This window comes from Nanorana parkeri, unplaced genomic scaffold, assembly GCF_000935625.1.
Source record: "Nanorana parkeri isolate BGI_ZX_2015 unplaced genomic scaffold, ASM93562v1 scaffold1763, whole genome shotgun sequence".
Taxonomy (NCBI): Eukaryota; Metazoa; Chordata; class Amphibia; order Anura; family Dicroglossidae; genus Nanorana; species Nanorana parkeri.
In genome coordinates this window covers 81,374-104,655 of record NW_017308031.1, presented here as the reverse complement: position 1 = coordinate 104,655, position 23,282 = coordinate 81,374, and the positions used below count along the sequence as shown (strand labels likewise).

The window sequence follows — 23,282 nt, the reverse complement described above, 5'->3', positions numbered from 1 at the left end:
AAAAAATTATAATTAAATAAATAAAAATTTAAAAAAATTAGGGCTGTGGAAATTAAAGATTAATTTCTCGATTAAACGTTAAACTTTTTGATTAAAATTATTTTGATCGCTAATGAAAACACTCACCTCTCCGCGAGCTTCCGGGAGTCCCGTCGGCGATCCGGTGACGTCACGGACATCGATGTCACCGGCCTCCTCCCCCTTTCCCCAAGTGGCTCCGTTGGCTAACGAAGGGAAGGGGGAAGGAGTCCGCTGATGTCGATGTTCGTGATGTCAACGGACAATGAAACTTTCTGCACGAGCGCCAGACAAGACATTGGCCTATACACATACAGCACAGCAATGAAGTAATAAAATGAACTAGGATCACCCTAATCCAGCACGTTATTATTCTGAGTTGCCCCACTCAAGCGGCGGCCATATTGAGTGGGGCACGTGAGATTAATAACATGCTGGATTAGTGTGATCCTAGTTCATTTTATTACTTCATTGCTGTGCTGTATGTGTATAGGCCAATGTAGTTGGATCTGTTTGTGCGTTATAATTAATCGATTAATCGATTTTAAAAAATTTTGATTACCGGTAATCAAACACGAAAATTTTAATTATTACCAGCCCTAAAAAAATCATATAAAATAATAAAATTTAAAAAAAAGGTGATTAAAAAGTCAAAAATAAAAAGGAACAAATGATTAAAAAATAAAAAAATAATTATAAAAAATAAACAATAATAAGATTAAAAAATTATAAAAAAGTAAATAAGTTACCGTATATACTCGAGTATAAGTCGTCCCGAATATAAGCCGAGGTACCTAATTTTACCACTCAAGTAATGTATTAATGAAAATAAATTACATAGGTATGCTATGATAAAGCAAATACCTATCTGTAATTTTTCAACGGTGCTGCAATCTGACACCAGGCACTACCATAGAACAAAAATTAAAGTATGACAGGCAGAATAAAACATCCAGACAGACAAGGCTGTAGGCTCTATATCAGAGGATACCTTGATAAGGTAGGTACTAATTTTGCATTTTTCTTTTCGGCCGTTTGTGAAATTCTTGCATTAAATCCAAGGAACCAACCCAATATTATATTTAATGTGCTTTTACTAATCAAGAATGCTGTGTATACAAACTACTTACAGTTAGAGGAAAGAACATAGACATACAATATTCATACTATATTCGGCGGGTTTGTGGCATGTCCGTACGATAACAGCCGTACGGGCCGGTGTGCGCAAGCGCACACTGCCCGTTCGGCATTGCGGTCATCGGAAGCCTGCGTGGCTTGCGATCATCGCAAGTATGATCTGCCTATGCAACATAGGCAGATCGTACGTTTTTTAAAGTACCTTACAACCATCGCAAGACAAAAGTCTTGCGATGGTTGTAAGGTGTGTGCCCAGCCTAACACACATGCTATTGATCCTTTTCTAGCAAATGCGATAGGGATAAACTAAGTCACTTAACTTCCATTAGATAAATAAACTTAGTAAAGTTCTCGGTAAACAGGACTTCGGGGAGAAAAAAAAAGTTCTTGACCTTAAGGCCTCATTCACACTGCCACGCATATATGCGTGTATTGTACCATATGTAACATATGCAAATAAATGGCTTCATACACATAGCCGCGTATGGAGCCGTATATTTGCCTAGCGCATATATGCGCAAAAACAGAATGGAACAGAGATGCGTCCGGGCAGCGTATTTCTGTATATACGCGAGTATACGCACGTACATGCGTACAGCACATTAAAAATTCCATTACGAGTGATGCATTCTGGGATTGCATATACGCGCATAGATGCTCGTATATACGCGCATAGACGCGTATATACGCAATATACAATTTTGCTTGCGTTGTGTGTGAATGAGGCCTAACAGTCTTGTTCTCTCTTGTAGTGGACCTTCAATGTTGTCAATGTTAATCCCCTTAAATTGCAATCCTCTTTATCTTGGAACATTTGTACCAATTCCAATATGGGTGACAATTTCTATGAGGGAAGCATTTCTGCCTGCAAATTCTAGATAGCAGCACAGTACCATAAATACTTTAGGCAAACTATGTCAAAAGGTCAGAGTATTGATTCTTATTGACACAGCTGCTATAAAAGGTGGGTCCTGTGTTTGACCAAGAGTCGGAGTACTGTAAACAATGGGAAAAGCTGGAAAACCGCACACACCCCTGGCAACCACAAGATTATTCACTTGTGCCTGACTCCTAGATTCCAATGACAATGCATTCACCACCTGATTGCAATTTTTTTCCCTCCAGTTTCACACATGGGGCTGTGTGGTCCAGCAGAATATACTGTAACTACAATTCTGCAAACCAGGGGCCTTTCTTGGCCTACTTGGAGCAAATCCTGTATTTTACACTTTCTGACAACCACATGTACCTGTCTTCCTCTCCCCCTTCACATAACCACCAGCACAGTACATTCAATTGGGCCCCTCATGCCAATCACACTAGGATGGATTCCTGCAGAATACGAAATTCAATATAGACCCATGTTCTGGGTCATCTGAAAGGTATGGATAAGGGTAAAGTTCCTCTCTAAGATGGCCTAAGAGGATTTAAAAATGTTCCCATGTAGAGGTACTTCAAGAACGCTGCTGCATTTTAGTGACTGGGAAGATGTTTCAAAAATGTAATTCCAGTGTAACTGTGGTGTCCTTTTAGTTTACATGATTCTTTAACATTATTTATATTTGGCTCAGGAAGTAAACTCCAATCAGCCAGTTAAAGACCCTGTTGGCCGTCCAATAGAGAACCAGTCTGCCATAAAGCAAGCCACGGGCGAGGCAGTGTATGTGGATGACATGCCACCTGTGGACCAAGAACTTTTCATCGCTTTTGTCACTAGCAAAAAGGCTCATGCCAAGATTGCGTAAGTAAAAATGTTTTCGCAAGTAGTCAAGTGAGATTTTATTTAGTCTTTCAGATACTATTTTCAGGGAGCTATCAATTTAAAGGTTACAGCAAAAATGTTAAAGCAAGATCTGTGTTTTAAGGAAATTAATACATGGGAAAGTAGTTTCACTACTTTAGGGAGACTGTCCCAAGTTATTCTTCTAGATTTTAGGCTCAAATGATTCAAGCATATCTTTTACCTTTAATTTAGTTAGGAATAAGGACTCATAAGGGAGCATATGCATAGTATGGGTGCTCCCTCCCTTTGCTGTCAGAGGCTCTTGTAAACAAGAAGCAGCTGCTTTGGTAATAGCTGGAAGATTCTGCTCTGAATGCTCTGCAAGCACAGTTGTCCATTAAGCCTTATCACGGTCAACTGGATGTGGGAGCATGTGTGCAGAGCAGCAGTTTCTTTGCTGGGTTCTACATCATTTTTCTGCTCTGAGTAAATATTTGCTGTCCCTGATTTGTAATATTTGCTGTCCCTGATCTGAGTAAATATTTGCTGTCCCTGATTTGTACACCTGCTCCATGTATGATACAAATCAGTTGTAATTGTCAATGTCCTCTCAGCTCAATGATCTAAATCACTGGTACACTGACAGAACCTTCTATTACTGCAAAACAAAAGGAGATCAACTCTTGGGAAACTTTTTCCAATGACTCCTCCTTTCATCAGAGGACTCGGTATGCAGTCATAATCAAAGGGTGCTGCAAAGCAAGCTTTATTAGGTATGTTGCCTAATTAGCTAATCCATGCATAAAACCATTTAAAAACTTGGAGAATAAAATTGACCCAAAACCAATTGCCTTTTGTCTTGCAAAAGTCCCACTGTAACTTTTACAATTAGTTGTTGTGTTTGGACATGAATACAATCACACAATGAAATAGCGCCACTACTGTAGAGAAAACACTCACGTTACTGTTGTCAGCATATCGCGTGTCAGCTGCTCTTACGAAGCCGAGAGGATATGCAGAAGAACAGTCTGAGACAACAGTAACGTGAGTGTTTTCTCTACAGTAGTGGCGCTATTTCATTGTGTGATTGTATTTGTATATTCACAGGGTTCCTCTCCCTGTTTTTGTCAGAGCCTGCACACTGTACCCCTTTTGCACACGTTTTTATAGCACACGTTTTTATAGCCTATAAAGGTCTTTACCCAGCAGTGAGTGCGCTCTAGCCGTTTGTTGTATTTAATTGTTTGGACATGAAAAAGCTCATGACAGTGGTACAGAAAAATGTTGTGGAAAAACTAGTCTGGATTCCTCATTCCATTTAATCCCATAGGCACTAAGATTTATACTAAACTCCAGTTTTCGTACTTTTTACAGGTCACTGGATTTTTCTGATGCCCTCAAAGTTCGTGGAGTGGTGGATATAATAAGAGCAAAGGATGTCCCCGGAATAAATGAAGTTTCTGGACAAGGACCTTTATTTTCAGAGGAGGAGGTATAACTTGTAATGATTGAAATTGTTTTCCATCTTACCAACATATATATTATACACATAATCGTTGGTTTTACTTTTAAGCAAGTCTGAATCATATTAACTGGTATAAGTAAAATGGAATACAATCGTAAATCGTATTCAGAATCAAAGTTTTCGTAAAATGTTTTACACATATACAGTAAATACTAGATTTGCCTGTATAATACCATACTCAAATACTCTGGGTTTAGTCGATGGCTAGTGAATACATAATTTAATCTGTTTTAGGAAACTGGCTGTCTTTGACTTCAATATTTTGAGCCATTGACCTGGGGGAAACAAAAGTCTGGTTGAACTGGGAGCTTCTAATCTGCACACTTCTTTCAAACCAGTTACTTTATTTTAAAGCATTCAACAATGGCAGCCTCTATACTTCCTCAGGACAGTTTAATTAAAGGCTAATTCCTGCTAAATGTATCATTTTTATATTTAATAAACAATCTCGTATCATCTTCTCGCTCATACACTCTATATGGATCTGTTTTGTGACCAAGGATGAGGGTGATTGATACTGATCATTAATAATCATTATTTTTCTTCTGAAACTTTCAAGTTTGCAATACCCATAACTCAGTAGTCTGGCACGCATGAATACAAGAATGTGTCCTGGAACCTTCAGCTCTGCAGTTTTTCTCTTTATAAAAAGAAAAGCAAAGTGTTATCAGCCAAATTTTTTCTAGCCATCTGACAGACTTTCTTTGACTAAGCTTCAATGAGGTTACCAACTGTTTTTTTGTATACCATATTAAACTTGTTCGTAATGGGTATTGTGCTGTATGGAATTTGATAAGCCGATGCGTAAAAATCCATGGTGTTATATACTTACAAATATTACCTTTTTACAATTTTATTAAAATGGTAAACCAATACACAGGATCATATGGTTATGTTTCTGAAACGGTTCATCAGTGATTTAAAAAATGTATTTGTTATAAGTAGATGAAATAATAAAATATATTTGGCTTTTTTTTTCTACTTATCTTTCATTGGTTTGCAGGTACTGTGTGTAGGGCAAATAATCTGTGCAATTGTAGCTGACACTCCAGAACATGCAAGAAGAGCCGTGGCTAAAGTGAAGATAACTTACAATGATCTGAAGCCCATTCTCTCTGTCGAGGTATTTTGTTTAAAGAGTCTTAAGAGACTTTAGTCCATCCACATTTCCAAACATTATGCATGTTTTGCAACAATGGCAAGCTACATGGTCAAATTAAAATGTATATTTTTCTAGAGGATTTTGTTTTCTATTACCTTACTGTGCCACAATACATTGGCCCTACAAAGCCCTGCATGGTGCATTTTCACTTGTTGTCTTGCCTGGTGCCAATCAATTATGTTGCATTGGATCCTCCAGCAAAACAAGGCATGGCAGGGCATGCAGTCATGCAGATTAAAATGTGAATGAGCTCTACAGGAAGACTGTTTTGTTCCAATGTATAAGTGACTACCCAAAAAAATGTATGCAGCCAAGTTCCCTTTAAGTACTTTCCCAGCAGTAAAATTGTTACAGTTAATTGCTGGGTAAATCTAGATCTGAACAAAGATCCCTTGATCCTGAAGTTGCATGTTTGGCAACATATATGAAGCTCCCTTGTCCCCATCCATGAAAACAACTCTTAAGTGTGGTCTAAGGTATAAAAGGTTTCCTAGCCAGTGGTGCCCCCACACACCTTTGTGGAGAGAAATCAATCTCCAGAACTGTCCTCACTGCCAGGACCAGTGTCCTGGATAACCAAAGGAATTGATATACTATAACTATATTCTTATAGTTACAGCCATTGCTTTAATGCCCAGTTTGGCTCAGCCCCTCTGATGGTAGAATCCAGATGATTGAAAAATCTGCGCAAAATGGCTTTTGGCTTGTCCAGTTTTTACAAGTTAAGTTTGGTTAATGTACCAGATATTGGTACATTAACCAAACTTAACTTGCACAAACCCGACTGGGGTGGCATCTAGCAATACCTGTACACCTAATGTACACTATATTGCCAAAAGTATTGGGACACAACCTCCAAATCATTGGATTCAGGTGTTCCATGAAATGTCCTTGCTACTAAATATTCCATGGTCAACTGTTAGTGGTATTATAACAAAGTGGAAGGAACTGGGAACAACAGCAACTCAGCCACAAAGTGGTAGGCCACGTAAAATGACAGAGCGTGATCAGGGCATCCTGAAGCGCACAGTGCGCAGAAGTCACCAACTGTCTGCAGAGTCAATAGCTACAGACCTCCAAACTTTGTGTGGCCTTCATATTGGCACAACAACACAGCATAGAGAGCTTCATGTAATGGGTTTCCATGGCCGAGCAGCTGCATCCAAGCCTTACACCACCAAGTGCAATGCAAAGCGTCAGATGCAGTGGTGTAAAGCACGCCGCCACTGGACTCTAGAGAAGTGGAGACGTGTTCTCTGGAGTGACGAATCATGCTTCTCTGTCTGGCAATCCGATGGACGTGTCTGGGTTTGGCGGTTTTCAGGACAACAGTACTTGCCTGACTGCATTGTGCCAAGTGTAAAGTTTGGTGGAGGGGGGATTATGGTGTGGGGTTGTTTTTCAGGGGTTGGGCTTGGCCCCTTAGTTCCAGTGAAGAGAACTCTTAAGGCATCAGCGTACCAAGGCGTTTTGGACAATTTCATGCTCCCAACTTTGTGGGAACAGTTTGGGGACAGCCCCTTCCTGTTCCAACATGACTGCACACCAGTGCACAAAGCAAGGTCCATAAAAACATGGATGAGCAAGGATGAGCAAGTTTGGGGTGGAGGAACTTGACTGGCCAGCACAGAGTCCGACAGAACATCTTTGGGATGAATTAGAGCGGAGTCTGCGAGCCCGGCCTTCTCCCCCAACATCAGTACCTGACCTCACAAATGCGCTTCTAGAAGAATAGTCAAACATTCCCATAGACACACTCCTAAACCTTGTGGACGCCTTCCCAGAAGAGTTGAAGCTGTTATAGCGGCAAAGCGTGGGCCAACTCAATATTGAACTCTATGGGCTAATATTGGGATGCCATTTAAGTTCATGTGCATGTAAAGGCAGGCATCCTAATACTTTTTGTAATACAGTGTATATCCTCTTAGTAGTAATTCTGTACTCTGATACAAAAGATTATAACTCCTGGTTATGTCCCAAAATCTCAAACTCAGAATGGAATTAATTGGTTTTTATATGGGACAGTACAACTACAATCTCATTGGTACACTACTGTATATCTTTTTCTAGAAAAGGAAGAATATAATAACCGAATGGAAAACCTCAGACCTACTTACTATGCAATACAATACAATGAAAATAATAAATAGTAAATTTCTACCAAACAGCCTAAAAAGTAGTAAAAAATAGTTTTACTTTTAAAAGCAATTTTCATATTAGAAAGTGAAATTTTACTGATCTCAGTGAATGAGGTGATGCTAAGCAAACACTATGCAAAGAATACCCAGTCCATGTGAATTTCCTCTTTTGGCAAGTACATTTTTCATTGTGCTTAGTGAATAATGTAAGGTTGTGCTGGCTTTAATCATCCAATCACGTGCAAGCAAAAATCCTGTGGTATTTTTTTGTGGGTTTTTATTCTAAATTTTCCATGCACGTGATTTGGATATTATCTACAGTGTGAATTTTCACTTTTTCACATGCTCTACTTTAGTTAATCAGGGTAACTATCTGAAAGGTAGTCGGCAATTATGCAGAACTTGGAACATACGAAGGTCATTAAGTAATAGCCACTTTGCCATTTGGGTTTGGTGATGGTGTGTTATGAGTAGGTATGCACTGATATCGGTATTTCAGTACAAGTACCAATATTTTTTTTTTTTCCGGTACTCGCTGATACCGAGTACCGGAAGTCCCAATCAGGATTGATTAGCCGGGAAAGCAGGCGGCGTGTAAAAACTCGCCATCCAGCTTCCCAATTAGCCAGGAAGCCGTCCCCATGCTTCTCGTCACTATGTGTAATGACGCGACGCCCGGCTTCCTGATTGGCCGGGAAGCTGGCTCCATGCTCCCTCATCATGAGGTGACGAGGGAGCATGAAGCCAGCTTCCTGGCCATTACACGGCGCCCGGCTTCCTGATTGGTTGGGAAGCTGGCCAATCAGGAAGCCAGGCATCATTACAAGCTGCCCGGCTTCCAGATTGGCCCGGAAACCGGCTACATGCTCTTTCGTGACAAGGGAGCATGGAGCCGCCTTCCTGGCCATTAAGGAAGCCGGGCAGCGTGTAATGATGCGCTTCCTGATACTGGAAGTATCGGGCTAGGCATCTGAGCATTTGGACGAGTACTAGCCCAAATACTCTGCATCGGCACTGATACTAGTATCATTATTGGTGCATCCCTAGTTATGAGCATCCCATACCATAGATCTCCAGAGTAGTCTTTAAACTCTGAGCTCCTAGCCCAAACTGTCTGCTTTAACACAGCTTCCAGTTATAAATGGATTTGGGAGGGTGTCACGCCTGCTGTGACTACAACTGCTTGGATCTCAACTGCGGAAGGTATGCAATAGGTGACGTATGAGGAGACGGCTTATCAGGCTTGAATCTCAGGCGTCACTCCCCGTATTTAGCGGGGAGTTTGAGATTCTTGCATCACAGCCGTATAACCAACTAAAAGGAGAGCGGGATAGGCTATTACTTCATAGCTTAAAGTATCAATTGAAAACTTGGATAAGGATTGGCAACAATGAACAGTGGCCCACTTATATACAGGTAGTGTTGCAGGAAGAACCCCAGCACACAAATGATAGAAATCCTTGAGACAGTCTATACCACTTTAAGAGGTTGTAATTCAGAATGTCAAAGTTTAGGGCTCCAACAGGAGCAGTACTTGCGATTTAGGTTCTGGCAGTGGTTGCAGTGATTCCTAAGGCTGGATGAGGAGTGGTCCGACACCGGCAGTACTGGGGAGATGGATCCTTGGCTCATGAGACAACAGGCACTTCTGAACCCAATTGTTGCCTCAGCTGAGCCTTTAAATACCCCCAGGAAGTGGGAGGAGCCGGTGGCCGGAACGAACGACTTCCGCGTTCCACCGTGGAACACAGGCCGCTCACCTCGCAATCAGGAAGTCAAGCGGCTTCCGCGCTCCACCGTGGAACGCAGAGCGGCCGTCCCTGCAGAAAGACTGAAGTGAAACTTCCCACCCAGGACTCGTTACAGAGGGAGAGTCCACTCTAATAAAAAGAGTTGTAAGTGAAAAGTGTGTTTTGAGGTGTTATATCAGTGTCTGAGAGGGGGAAAGGGGTGTTGGAGAGGTTGCAAGTAGTGCATAGGTGGGAGAAAACAAGATCTAGTATGTTACCATCAGAGTGAGTAGGAGTGTTTGACCATTGTGTTAGATCAAAAGAAGAGGTTAGGTTAAGAAATTGAGCAGAGGCTGGGGTGTTAATGTTAGTGGCAATGTTAAAGTCACCAAGAATGATAGTGGGTATTTCCGAGGAAATACCCGAGGAGGTAATACAGTTTACAGAACACAAATACAGTATGTCGGCATATTACACTAAAACTCTTTAAATTATAAATTCAATTGGACAAGATTTTTATGAATTAATGTTCACAAAACCTAAAATAACAGCTAAAAGGCATTTTATACTTTTCAACATTTATTAACTATATGCTGTTTACACCATTACTGAACAGTAGTATTCTAACTGTACCAGTGTTGACTAGAATGAAGAACCTCTTTCTAACATGTTATGAAGGCCGGTTCCCCAATTTTAATTTTAGATTATAGTGACATCTTGTGGACATCTCTACAGTTGCAGCCTTTTTAATACAAAGGACATTATGTTCTTTGCTGGTATTTTATTTAGGTCAGTGGTGGTCAATTCACTTGATATAGGGAGCCTCAAGTGCAGCCCCTGACATTACCAAAGGGTCACACATAATATTCTTTAAATGTAACTACAGAACTCTGAAAGACTGCAGACATAAGACAGGAGATGGTTAAAGACTAAAGGCATGCTACAACAGATTTTCAGAGATTCCGAACATGCTGGAAAAATTATATTTTCACTTATTACAGAAGTCACGAGTGATTGTGGAACTTTATATACAATGATTATTTGACTCACTGATGTAAAGAAAGTGAACACAAGGATTTCATCACATTTATTTTTAATCACATCAACTTTGGGAATATTTTTATATGGACTATATATAAGTTGGAGTGAACATGTTGTATAATTGTCACTAAGTATATGCACTTAGAGTTTTATAATATTAAAGATAGCGCAGTGTCTTTTGTTTAATATATTGTGGGAGAAGTTTATATAGCTTCTCTCTATCTCTGCAGCTGTCAATAGGGTGTTTTTGAGGAGATTGGGGCAGAGCACTATAGCGCGGATAATCATTTGTTATGCTGGAAAAATTGTTGAAGACTGGAGAGCTGCTACAGGAGGCATTTATAGACTGGCAAAATGCTTCAGGAGGCAGTCAGACTTGAGTCACTTTACATGAGACTAGAGACCCAAGCTATTACAACCCCCAAATCAATGCTTCCACATTTGGGCTCCCTACAGCCCCCTTACATTTACTTGTTCACATTTGATTTTTCTCTCGGCAAGATCCAGATTAAAAGTAGATCAGAGGAAACAAAGTATAAAAAGAGAAAAGTATTGGATAACAGAAAAAAATAGAATAGTGTGAGAAAAATGGACAAAACCATTTAACTATGATGCTATGGTAATTTTACGATTATAATAATTTTCCTTCACTGTCTTCAGTAAGCACCTAAGTAAGGAAAACACAGACTTCTGTCTGCAGGGGTGTTGTGGATGACACAATAAGTGCCAAAGTGCAACAGGTTTAGCACCAAGAATGTAGGTAATAACAGCCTCAGAAGAGCAGTTCCAGATTGCATTGTGGGTGGATCTGTTTTATATGCCAGGGAAGGTATGTTTATTACTTGAAATGTGAGCCAAAAGAACAGTATTAAGGAAATCTGTACTGAGAGAAGGTTGCCAATCTCTGCTTCTGATAACGCTAGTTGCCCGGTTGTCTCTCAGTGCTTTATTGACCAGGAACAGGCATGCAACTAATAAGTCCAGAATTTGATATTGCTTGCAGGACAGTGAAACAAAATTATTCAAGCCCAGGAAAGAGCAACTAGCAAATTGAAAAAAAGAGTTCAGCAATGGCAGTGTTCATATTTTCTTGATGCAAGCTGCGTTTAATGCCCTTAGTTCTTAATTACCTTCTTTAGTTATTTGTTGTGTTTTGAAAATATTTTAGGCCTTACAGAATACTAGACCTATTAGCAAAATTCAACTGATGTAAACTGCACTCGTAAGCCTTTTATTAGCTAGCAACATTGCAACCTACAAATATTTATAACAATGGTGTCAGGTACTACATCATATGGGTTGGACTTGATGGACGTATGTCTTTATTCAACCCCAAATACTATGTAACTATATATTGTAAACTTTGTAGTTGTTAAAACAAGATAATAATGTAAGTGAAGCCACAATGTGTATGCACCTAATTCTAAAAATAATTGTATCACATTAGCATTTAATGTTAAAGCCGGGAAGATTATGCTATTGTATAACTCTATATTTTGCTTCATTTATAGGATGCTATTAAGCACAACTCCTTTTTTCAACCAGATAAACAAATTCTACATGGAAATGTAGAAGATGCCTTTAAAAAGGCTGACCATATCATTAAGGGTATGTATTACATAATTAAAGTATATCTAAAGTATATTACATATTAAAGTATATCTAAACCCAAAACCAAATATGTAATATACTGCAGCTTACCATTCCTCCTACGGTATGTGGTGCCTGCATTTCCTTTTTTGTTCTTAATGTCACAGGTGATCTTGCCAATAACACTTTTTTCTGTCCATGGTTGACAACTCGCTGGGCTATATCAATGGAAGAGTAGCGTTGTCACCCTAGGCTTATGAACTACAAAAAATTACATTGGGAGGAGGCATTTCATAGTTCATAGAGTATAGCTGGAAAAGGTTAAAATTGTTTTGAGATTTCAGTTTCATACACAAGAAGTTACAAAAATACTGGATCTCTATCAGCATGAGCAGGTATCTTCCTAAGTTGCAGAAAATGTACTTGGCTTAGGAAAGAAAACATTAATGCAGCCATTGGGGTTGATTTACTAACCTTATAAACACACCACGAACATGTATACACCTCTGTAGTGTGTTCCCTCCCAGCATGATCTATGGGTGGAATCTAAACACCTTTGTAGTGTGTACACACCCAGCAGGTGTGTTGTGCAAAGCCCTGCATGAATTTGCAAGGTGATCTTGTGTAAATTAGCTCTATGTTGTGTTGCTTGCGTTGATGAATGCAGGAATGTAAATGCATGAGCTAACCATTTTTGTCTAAACTGTGAAGTAGCATTATATATGCATCATGTGCATGATTTTTCCATATATGGCATTAGTGGAAATATGCTTTTAGAGACTTTTTGGTTGATAAATACGTTTTGCTGTGTAAAAATCACACGCACCTAGTGCGTGCGTGTGTTTAGGTTAGTAAATCACCCCCATTATGTCAAAGGACTGGTAACCTGCATTTTAACTTAAAGTTTTTTGTTCTTGGGTTTAGCTAAATAAAGCCCATTTGAATCCTCTAACCTTTAGAGCCATTAATTTCTAACCATCTTTAAAAATAAAAATTTTCACATAAAGCTGAACAAAACATAATATATTTATGTATAGAAATGTGTAACTGACTTGTGATGTGTAAATGATGTGAGCTGTTGGCATAGTAGAGAACTCTCATCTATTGAGGGACATGGGAAGTCTTACACCTTCGGTTTATACTGCCGCCTACAGGAGGATTGGAAACTGGCAACACACAAAAACATCTTTTTTCTTTTAGCATGCCTCATTTTTCCCCCCCTGAGTATCATTGAATCAAGACTCTTCAATCAAGATGCTTCAACATTGCTGCTAGAGCTAGTCCCTTCATTGCAGCTATCCACTGTGTGGCTGTCCTCAACCTGGTGTTTGGAGTATCACATCCAGATCTCGCTAAGCTAGGCATTGAGGGACTCGCCTGAAAGTAACCTTTGGGCACTTTGCTCTGCATAAGGTGCTTTCCAGATCCTGTTCTGGTAACAAGTTGTGTTTTCCAGGCACAAAGCCATTGGCATTGCCTCAGTGCTTGCTCTGTCTTTCAAGACTTGCTGTGTGAGCATGCCGAGACTAAGCTCCAGGAGCTTACCTTTTTTGCTAGGATCGCAGGGCACATTTAAAGCATGGACGTCATCCATTGGGTGGGAAGTTGTACATATTCCATGCTCCTACCAAAAGAATGTCTTAAAGCCTAATGCCTAATATGCCCATGCTGCCTGGTGAATGATGTCACTTCCACTTCGTCATCTGAAGCATCCAGCCAAACCCTACTGCAACGGGGCAGACAGAGAGGGAACAGGATCAGCTGGGGCACAGTATTTGCCCCCTAAACAGAGGGGCAGAAATAGAGAGAGAGACCCAAAAGTCCCCCATTGCCCCATGGTATGAAAATTAATGAATAAAAGATGAAAGCCAAAAGGAGCTCATAAAAGGAAGAACCCAACGAGTCATCCAAGATCACAATGGACAAAAAAGGCATTTAGGCCTGTCTTTAGGGGTCACATGGGTGGAGCCACACCCTGTTGTGCTAAAATGGAGATGTTCCAGGAAAATTATTTTACAGTACAGAGTACAAAAATCCTGTTACATTGAAGTGGATTTTTTAAAATTTCTTTCTAAGTTAGGATAGAATGGGGAAGTTAAAATCTACACCTGGTCTTTATTGCTTTCTGTATCCCTGTCAAGAAGATTATTCCTCACTGGATGGAAGCACAACAGAAAGGGGCAGTCTCCCCCCAATATGAGAGGAAATCTGGAAGATGTCCCCTCCACTCCTGTTACGGAGACAGATCTCACCAGATGATTGCTGACTGATAGTGCCAAGCCAGAAATTGCTAGTGAATCTCCAAGAGACACAAACAGCAAAACATTTTGGCTGGTGTTGATCTTCAACACAATATTCTTTCTTACAATAAATAAAAAATTTAAAATAAACAAAATAATTGGCAGGATCCATAACTGGGAAAAATATTGGGCCTTTCAATATTCTTAAGATACCTCTACTTAGCCATGCTATTTCAGCAATAAAACTCTGATATGGAATACCAAAAGTGAATCGGCTATTCAGGAGTGTATTGATGTATGCAGTTATTATAATAATGATGCAAGTAAACTTTTTATTATTATTTTATAGGGGAGATTCATATTGGTGGTCAGGAACAGTTCTATATGGAAACCAATTCTGTTCTTGTTGTGCCAAAGGGAGAGGATAATGAGTTTGACATATACATATCCTCACAGGATCCCACAACTGCACAGGTTAGTATCTTAATTGTTCTATCTACAATATTCATTGCTAATCTGCTTTGTAACTTTCCAATACTAAGGAACTTGTGTCTGTAGACTTGCAATAATGATTTTGGTGGGGTTTTTTTAGCATCTGGTAGTAGACATATTTTTGGCCCCATAAGGTTGTAACATTTTTCGCTTTACATCAAATTCTGAAAAGCTGCTGTTCTCTGAAACATGGAAGTGATGAGCAATTCCTATTACCTATTAGCCTATTTATAATATAATATACTGTAATCCTGGTTCGGTTAAAGCCTTTATCTTCTTGGGAACATTCTCAATTTGACTAATGTGGCTTCTTTTCCAGCTTTCAGTGGCTGCTGTCCTTGATGTTCCATCTAACAGGATTGTATCCAAAGTGAAGAGAGTTGGGGGAGCATTTGGAGGAAAGATTACAAAGCCAGGCATCTTTGCATGTGCAGCAGCAGTAGCTGCCCAAAAGTGCGTATTTATATACATATTTCAGTGATCTTTTGTAGTTTGGAGCTTATAGTTTTACATGTCTTTAATTATACTACTTTTTAAAATATATTTTTCTTGTGGCAAAAATGAAAGAACAATTGAATGTAAATTCTATGGTTTCATGCAGGACCAAAAGGCCTATTCGTTGTGTTCTGGAGCGAAATGAAGACATGTTGATGACTGCTGGTCGCCATCCATTTAAGGGCATTTACAAAGTGTGTTATAGGAAATAAAGAAATAGGATCTTTGTACATTATGGAATTAAGGGAAACACTTTCTAACACTTTTTCCTGTAATAGGTGGGATGTATGAGTGACGGTAGAATAGTGGGAGCCGAAGTGTCTTTTTATGCCAATGCTGGATGCACTCCTGATGAGTCCATTTTGGTAGGATCATTTTTATTTTTTTTTACCTTTTTATTTGCAAATTTCAGTTTTCATTCTGTTAATGTTCTGCAAGTCATGTGCTATGCCAAAATACAAATTGTGTAAGGAGTGAGTTTATTATTCTGGAGGTATTAGTTGGCAAGGACAGAGATTTGTGCTTTCTAGATTTAAACATCTGTTAATTTGATATTATAGTTGACATTTCTCTGTTTTAACTGGATCTGAACACAGTTTAGTTTTGCAGTGTGGAATGAAATGAAAAGAGCTGGCATATAAATCATTGCAGTCTTCATCAGACAGGAAAGGGCCTTAAAAGGGGTACCCTGGACGGGCCCCAGGCTTGTAGAAGTTGGAGTGCCACACCATTGGTTGTGGAGCCCATTGTACCATAATACAAGAGTAAGCAACCGTGTTTCACGGGCTGTCAAATGCCCCCTTCATCAAGGCACCAATGGCAGGAGGGGAATTGATGGTGGATGTGGGAACATTATTGGATTTAGAAGTAAAATAATTCCTGGTACAAATCGGGCTTCAGCTGCTGGTTTGTGCAAAGGATTAGGTCTAGATAAAGTAGAAAAGTAACAAGCCTCTGAAAACTCAATTTTGGAAACCCTACTAGAAATTAAAAAACCTGAGGGGAAAAGTAAGGGAATAAGCGCACAGAAGAAGAGAAACACTAAGAAGAGTGAGGAAATAAAATTAAAAGAACAGAAGAGTTACATAGTTAGTCAGGTTGAAAAAAGACACTTGTCCATCGAGTTCAACCTATAGAGATATGAAAAGAGGTGGGAACAATAAAGGTGGGAAAAGGGCAGACAGGATTGTAGGAATTTTCCTAGCTTTTGGGTTGAGTGGGAAAGATTTAGAATGGATGTCAGCTTATATTGCTTTTTTATAGCCCTGCTTGAGAGATTTAACTTCTCATCTTTTCCCTTGATCACAAATTAAGGGAAAATTATCCCAAAAGTGGGGGCTGAAATTGTACATTGACCATGTTTGTCCATTGCAGAGACTGACTCTTACTTCCTGTCCTAGTAGCCTTTGTAACTGGAACAAAAATTGAAAGGAAATAAAAAATGTTTTTAAGTCGTTACCAGAACAGGAGGGGGCTGGAAATCTAATTTAGGCACCTGTTCCAGTGCCATTTTTCAAAAGTGGGATTTAGCTCTCCTTTTTTTTTTTGAGGTTTTCTTCTTGCTTCCTATTGTGTCACTGGGACAAGCAATCTATCTTATCCTACTCTATCAAATACTGGAAAGAAAGATTTGCCTGGAATTTTGAATCGAGGGTGACCACATTTTTCTGGAATATTGTTCATCGAGAAGAATATGAGACAGGCACCCATTCAGTCGTTCATTGAGTGGCGTCCTGTATTACGTCTATAGGCTTTGAGTTGGGGTACTTGTCTGCTTCTCAGTCCTGTTGCTCGGCGACATGTTTTGCAGTTACTGCTTCTTTGTCAAGCCTTGTCTTCCTTATGGGAGGGGAAGCGCTCTGAAATTAGCTGCATGATTTTTTAATTGAATTTGTATGACCAATTTGTAATCTGATTTCATTACTTTCTTGTTAGGTACTTATAGTGGCCCTTCTGAAGATGGATAATGCATATTACTTCCCTAACCTCCACTGTCGTGCCAAGGCTTGTAAGACCAACCTGCCCTCTAATACTGCTTTTAGAGGCTTTGGCTTTCCTCAGACTGGACTGGTTACTGAGACCATAATGGATGCTATAGCTGTAAAATGTGGCTTACCTCCTGATCAGGTAAAAGAACACTGGTGCTTCTATTCCTCATATCAGTTTTCACTTTTTTTTTTTATCCAGCTATATATATATATAGATCTATATATATATATATATATATTGGATTTTTAAGGTGTCAAGCCCAGCAAATTGTGCAGCCATTGCCATAATCTTTTTTGGCATGTATGATGTATGCAAATGGCTGCTCCCAATTGTCCTTTTTTTGCAGGAAATGTCCCTCTTTTAGTATTAAATCATTCTGTCGCTTGTTCTTCCTTAAATGTTTCTCTCTTCGCTCTGGTATAGATATCTCTAGTAATAATTTGACTTTTTAACTACCACAGTTTTATATCAGACTAAATATCCATCAGCATATAACACTGATAAGATGCTAACACAAAGGAAATGTAGTGATTCAAAAAAAGCCCCAGTTGGTTTAAGTGACAATTCTTGCACTTTAATTCACCATTGTCGGGGGGGCCAGGGTCTGGCGATGATGTGTCCATTGCCTAAATGTTTCTGCATTAAAAGATTTCATTTTTTTCCATTGTAAAAATCTCAGGAAGTATGTATGCCGTTCGACATATTAAAGTATATACAAAGTCAATTTTTGGGGGCTTTCGTTTTGGATAGTTCAGGGGAAGGGTATGGGTTTGTGTCCCCTCTGGGGAGATGCATCCTCTCTTTGCCACCAGGACAGAAAATGATAAGAAATTCAAAATACACTAGTTGTCAGCATGGAAAACTCCAATAAGCCACCTGTTTCCGTGACAGCCTAAAGCTGACCATACACTTTTATGTGTGGATGGAGTAATCTCCACCTGGGCCAAGCTTCAGTATCTTGCTAGGTGGCCCCGCTGGCCTTCAAAATACATGGACAATCTGATTGGATGTAGGCATTGTTCAGGTATATTGAGAGCCAGCCAGGCCGACTAGCAAGATAATGAAGCTTGGCCCAGTGGGAGATTAATCCATCCACACAGTTTAGCGTAGATGGAGGAATCTGTTGCACGTTTTCTATCTGACCATAGAAATTCTGCAGATAATCTATAGATGTATGGCCAGCGCTAGAGGGGAGCCAACCCTTCATTATGCTATCCAAAGCTAAAAATAGTCTTGCCTTTACATATACTTTTTTCAATGCCATTTCAAATGTTTACCCATGTATATATTGGTGTCCATTTTTCCTTTACTAGTCCCCATATTACTCTGCTAAACTAGTCCTCATAAACCTTCAAAGGTTCTGCTACTGCCAAGGAAACCATACTGAATCCACACAGCATCACTCTCTCTCTGTGATTCTAACGCTACTAAACAAGCAGCAATATGAAAATTGTTCCAGGAGGTTTCTTACTGAATTGACCTGATGAATAAAAACCTTGCGAACATTGTGAAATGCATCCATGTAACAGTTGCAATCCTGCTGTTTGTATGTGCCAGCATTTAAATATAATCAGATTCTGCAACCACCCTCTGGGAACACTTTTTTTCTTATATTTAATAACCCTCCTATTATATTACATCCTTGTTTTAAAGCTGTTTTTTGAACAAGCAGCTCAGTAATGACTAGCTTGTGCCTTGTAGCCAAGGTATGCGTTGATAGTAATAGTTTTCTAAAACACAGATACAGCACAAAAATTTACTAAATATGAATAAAGATCTGTACAACAGTTTTTAAAAGGACGCAAAACACAAAAATAAGTGTTACAAGATGATCTCTAACATTTCTATAAGGAAAACTAGGTTATGGTTCTATTTTATTGTGCGCATGAATGTCGACAGTGTATGCAAATGTGAGCAAATGGCTCTGATCTACTTTGCATGTGATGTTTTGCAGGTCCGACATGTGAACATGTATAAAGGGATTTCTAGGACACATTATAAACAAGAGTTTGATGCCACCAATCTGATGCGGTGCTGGGATGAATGCATGGCGAGGTCTTCTTATGTCAAAAGAAAGATTGAAGTGCAAAGCATGAACAAGAAGAATTACTGGAAGAAGAGAGGAATGGCTATTATACCACTAAAATTCACAGTTGGATTTGTTGACAAAATGTTTCATCAGGTCTGTATGTGTGTGTATTGTGACAGTGCTGTGCCTTGTCACCCAGGGTTCTCACCATACAGGTTGAGGGTCTCCAGGATGCATGTTTCATATGGGGAAAAAACTTTTTTTTCCAATTTTGGTAAACCCTGTTTGGGGTCCTGGAACCCAGAGGCTTTGTAGATGCTTGGGTGGGATGAAGCCTGCAACCCTGGGTCCATGTTTTGTTGTTGACCAGCACCCATTGATTGTGCAGCTGTGCACAGCCCTTATGGTACAGGTACTGGCTAAGGCCTCATTCACACTGCCGTATAATACACTGCGCATAGATGCGCACAGCGTTTTTCCCCATATGCAGCATATGCAAATAAATGGCTCCATACACATAGCTGTGTATGGAGCCGTATTTTTGCGCTGCTTGAAGATGTGCAAAAACTAAATGGAACCAAGATGAACCGTTTAGCTGTTCCAGGGCAGATCTGTTCTCCTGCACATGCGATTTGCGATGCCGATCTGCCCTGGAACAGCTGGGAAAGAGCTGGAATGCTTCACCTATTGGCGGTTCCCCCTCCCCCCCCCCCCCCCCAAGATAAAATCTTGCACCAGGGCCCTTTGGTTATTAGGTCCGCCACTGTTCAGGGTTCCACCTGGAAGAGAGAGGAGGTCTCAGCAGCAGCAGCCAGTAGTTGTGCATGTGTGCACCGAGTTGTGTTTACTGTCTGGAGGAGATTAATCAATTATACACAAATGACATTTCCCAGAGCCATTCCGTTATTATTCCTAGTGACTTAATTTGCACATGCCCAGTCACTCTCCCATTCTCATCATCCTGACTGAGCCGAAATGATCAGAGCACCCTGTTGTGATGACATGCTCATCTGTCTCAGGCATAGATGCTGACTATCACTATCTGGCTGGGAAAAAAAAAGAGGTAAACACTGGGGCGCAGCAAAGATGGCGCTGACTTCCTCAGAGTGGGGGCAAAACAGCCTACACCAGGAAATGAAGTATGGGAACAGATATAGGTCTTTAAAGTATTTTAGCAAGCATTAGCTGAAATAATTAAATGGGGATTCTGTGATTTATTTATTTTTTTGACAGGGGATGGCAGACTTTGCTTCCACTTTAAAGCTCCTAACATTTAAAGCTACTTCTCACATATGGTGGAGAATGCAGTGTGTGTGATGCCACAATAAGGCCATGTGCAATAGTTTATCCTACTGTCTTCACACATGCTACATTGATTAATATGTGAACAAAATATGCAATTTTTAAAGTAATAATGTGATTTGTAAGATATTTAAGAAATCTACTGGTAAGCATGCCTGATAATTGTTCATTATGCCATTGCTGCTTATATATATTTTGCTGTTTTTCATTGGTTTTGTTCTTTAGGCTTCAGCTTCGGTTCATATTTACAGAGATGGGAAAGTCCTTGTCAGCCATGGTGGAGTAGAACTGGGACAGGGTCTTAACACAAAGGTCATGCAGGTATGCGAGAGATTCACTACTCATCTGTTCATAATTTATCATCAAAGTGCAAACGTTATGCAGCAAAAATGTGCAAAACTTGTTTGCACATTTGTGTGAAAGAGTGCTTGTGCCTTCACAGCTGCAGTGATTGTGACTAAATATTTTCTGTGTATATTAAAGTGACATTAAACTCAGGATGTAAATCTTAAAAATGCATTCAAGTATCCTAGCTATTAACAAAAATGTATCATCTTTGTGCATCACTCAGCTGTAGATCCTCAAATCATCTCTGAATTGGTGCTGACACTGTCCTTTGTTCCCCATGGTCCATGTGTGTGTTGTAAAGTAGCCACCACTTCAAGCTCACTCCTGTGATGGACTACAATCTCACATTTAGTTTACTAATTTGTATTGAGATTGTAGTCCATCATGGGAGGGAACTTGGAGTGGTGGGTACTTTACAACACACACAGGGACCATGGGGAACAAAATGAGCCACCCTCCAGAAGGAAGGACAGTGACGGCACCAATTCAGAGATGATTTGAGGGTCTACAGCTGAGTGATACTCAAATAAAATACATTTTTGTTAATAGTTCAGGTACTTGAATACATTTTTAAGATTTAATTCCTGAGTGTAATGTCTCTTTAATATACTGCAGCTGTGAAGGCACAAGTACTCTTTTACATCTGTGAATGCGTATTTTTCCTGAAAGGAAATTGTTCTGAAATAATTATTTTCTCTTTCTAGTTCCATATTTTCTACTACTAGAATTAATATACAAGACATTTAATGTCACAACTGCACAAGACTGGAAAAAGGCAAAAGCTTTTCCACAGCACTGTCCGTTGGATAATTTTTTTCATTTTTGAAAACTTTTCTGAAGAGACTAAATCATAATCGATTTAGTTTGCCATTTAAATTGTTAATATCAGTTTTTGTTCCTTCATAGATTGCGAGCAGAGAGTTGAAGGTACCATTATCACATATATACATCTCTGGGACCAGCACAGAAGTTGTACCAAATTCACTTCCAACTGCTGGAACAATTGGAACAGATGTTTATGGTCTGGCAGTTAAGGTAAGCGTTCAACATGATTGTGGGGTGTTGTGCAATAAATAAACCATGTGAAATGTATAGACAGGCAGATAAAACTGAACTTGTTTTACTAGGGTTCATAATTTTTCCTGGAAATTTCCTTTAAAGGAGGAAAAATTCAGAATTTAATTATCCATTATAGAGACAGCAGACTGCCACTGTCATTATTCAAACCCCTTTGCTGCAGGTTAGTTGCTAGTCTGGCGTCCATCAGCAGCAACCAACCACCAGCAGCCAGGGGGTAAATGACGCCACCGGTGGATGATTGCTAGGAGCGCCTGGTGTCCTAGCTAAATATTTAGTTTTTAGCCTTAAACAAAATTAAAAATGTATAAAAAAATGTTATACATTCCCCTTAACCATTTTGCCATGGGTGAGATCATATTTTGCACTCAAACCAATTTTGGTTTTCATTTTTAATATTTACAATTAAAATGCACATTAGACTTTAGAGTTCACTAAAGACCCGCTATACATGATCTCTTCTTGAAGTCAATGTATATATCTAAAATTGGTATCCTTGAGTCTGTATGTCCCACCATGGCAAGGAGAGGCTTTTAAATGCGTCATTCATAACCTTAGCACAGTCACATGGATGGACAAGATTAGATGTCTGGGACAGGTGTTAAGAACACAAATTATGCTGCTTATACAAGACATCTAGGATACTATATCTAATCTAAAAAGGAATTGTGTGATCACTTGACCACAGCTGCTTATGTAAGTCTGCAAGACCTGATAATGTGGTACAGTCACACAAACACACAAATACTAAAATTAATCAGGTAGAAAACACAGGGAGATCATCTAAATTGTAGTAAGTTGTAAAACCTGGCAATGTCAGTAGAACACAACCCTGAGCAAATTGTTGAAGGAGTTATAAAGTTCCAGCATACACTATCCTGTTATAACATCAGCATTGTAACAGGAATACATACTAGAGTTGTTTTTCATAATGCAATCAGAGATTACTTGGGGAAAAAACCTGTTTATGTAGAGAGTGCTACCTTCCGCCGGTCTATCACTTATTTTCTGGATTCCCAGTGTGCTTTGGGTCTTTCCCTGCCACTTGATGTCATACAATCTCAACTTCTGAAGACTACACATCCCATCATGCATTGCTTCCAGCAAGTAATGATATTGTTACTGTGTGGGTAGTAAGGACCTCCTTTGAGTAAAAACCACTACCGCAAGTTGTCTAGTATGACCTATAGTGGAGGCAAATATCACATTTGGGGGGGGGGGGGGGGGGGGGGGGGGGGGAGGTTAA

At 39.6% G+C, this 23,282-nt stretch overlaps 1 protein-coding gene across 1 annotated transcript in view; it reads left to right on the top strand.

Moving 5' to 3' along the window:
- LOC108799585 (aldehyde oxidase 1-like) overlaps nt 1–23,282 on the top strand; it is an 83,631-nt gene that overhangs the window by 45,601 nt on the left and 14,748 nt on the right. Inside the window, exons 17-28 of the mRNA XM_018571466.1 lie at nt 2,727–2,896; nt 4,253–4,370; nt 5,407–5,526; nt 11,986–12,082; nt 14,654–14,778; nt 15,116–15,249; nt 15,398–15,485; nt 15,570–15,656; nt 17,227–17,418; nt 19,235–19,462; nt 20,837–20,932; nt 21,866–21,994. Coding sequence (XP_018426968.1) covers nt 2,727–2,896; nt 4,253–4,370; nt 5,407–5,526; nt 11,986–12,082; nt 14,654–14,778; nt 15,116–15,249; nt 15,398–15,485; nt 15,570–15,656; nt 17,227–17,418; nt 19,235–19,462; nt 20,837–20,932; nt 21,866–21,994 — 1,584 coding nt within the window. The remainder of the gene's footprint in view (nt 1–2,726; nt 2,897–4,252; nt 4,371–5,406; nt 5,527–11,985; nt 12,083–14,653; nt 14,779–15,115; nt 15,250–15,397; nt 15,486–15,569; nt 15,657–17,226; nt 17,419–19,234; nt 19,463–20,836; nt 20,933–21,865; nt 21,995–23,282) is intronic.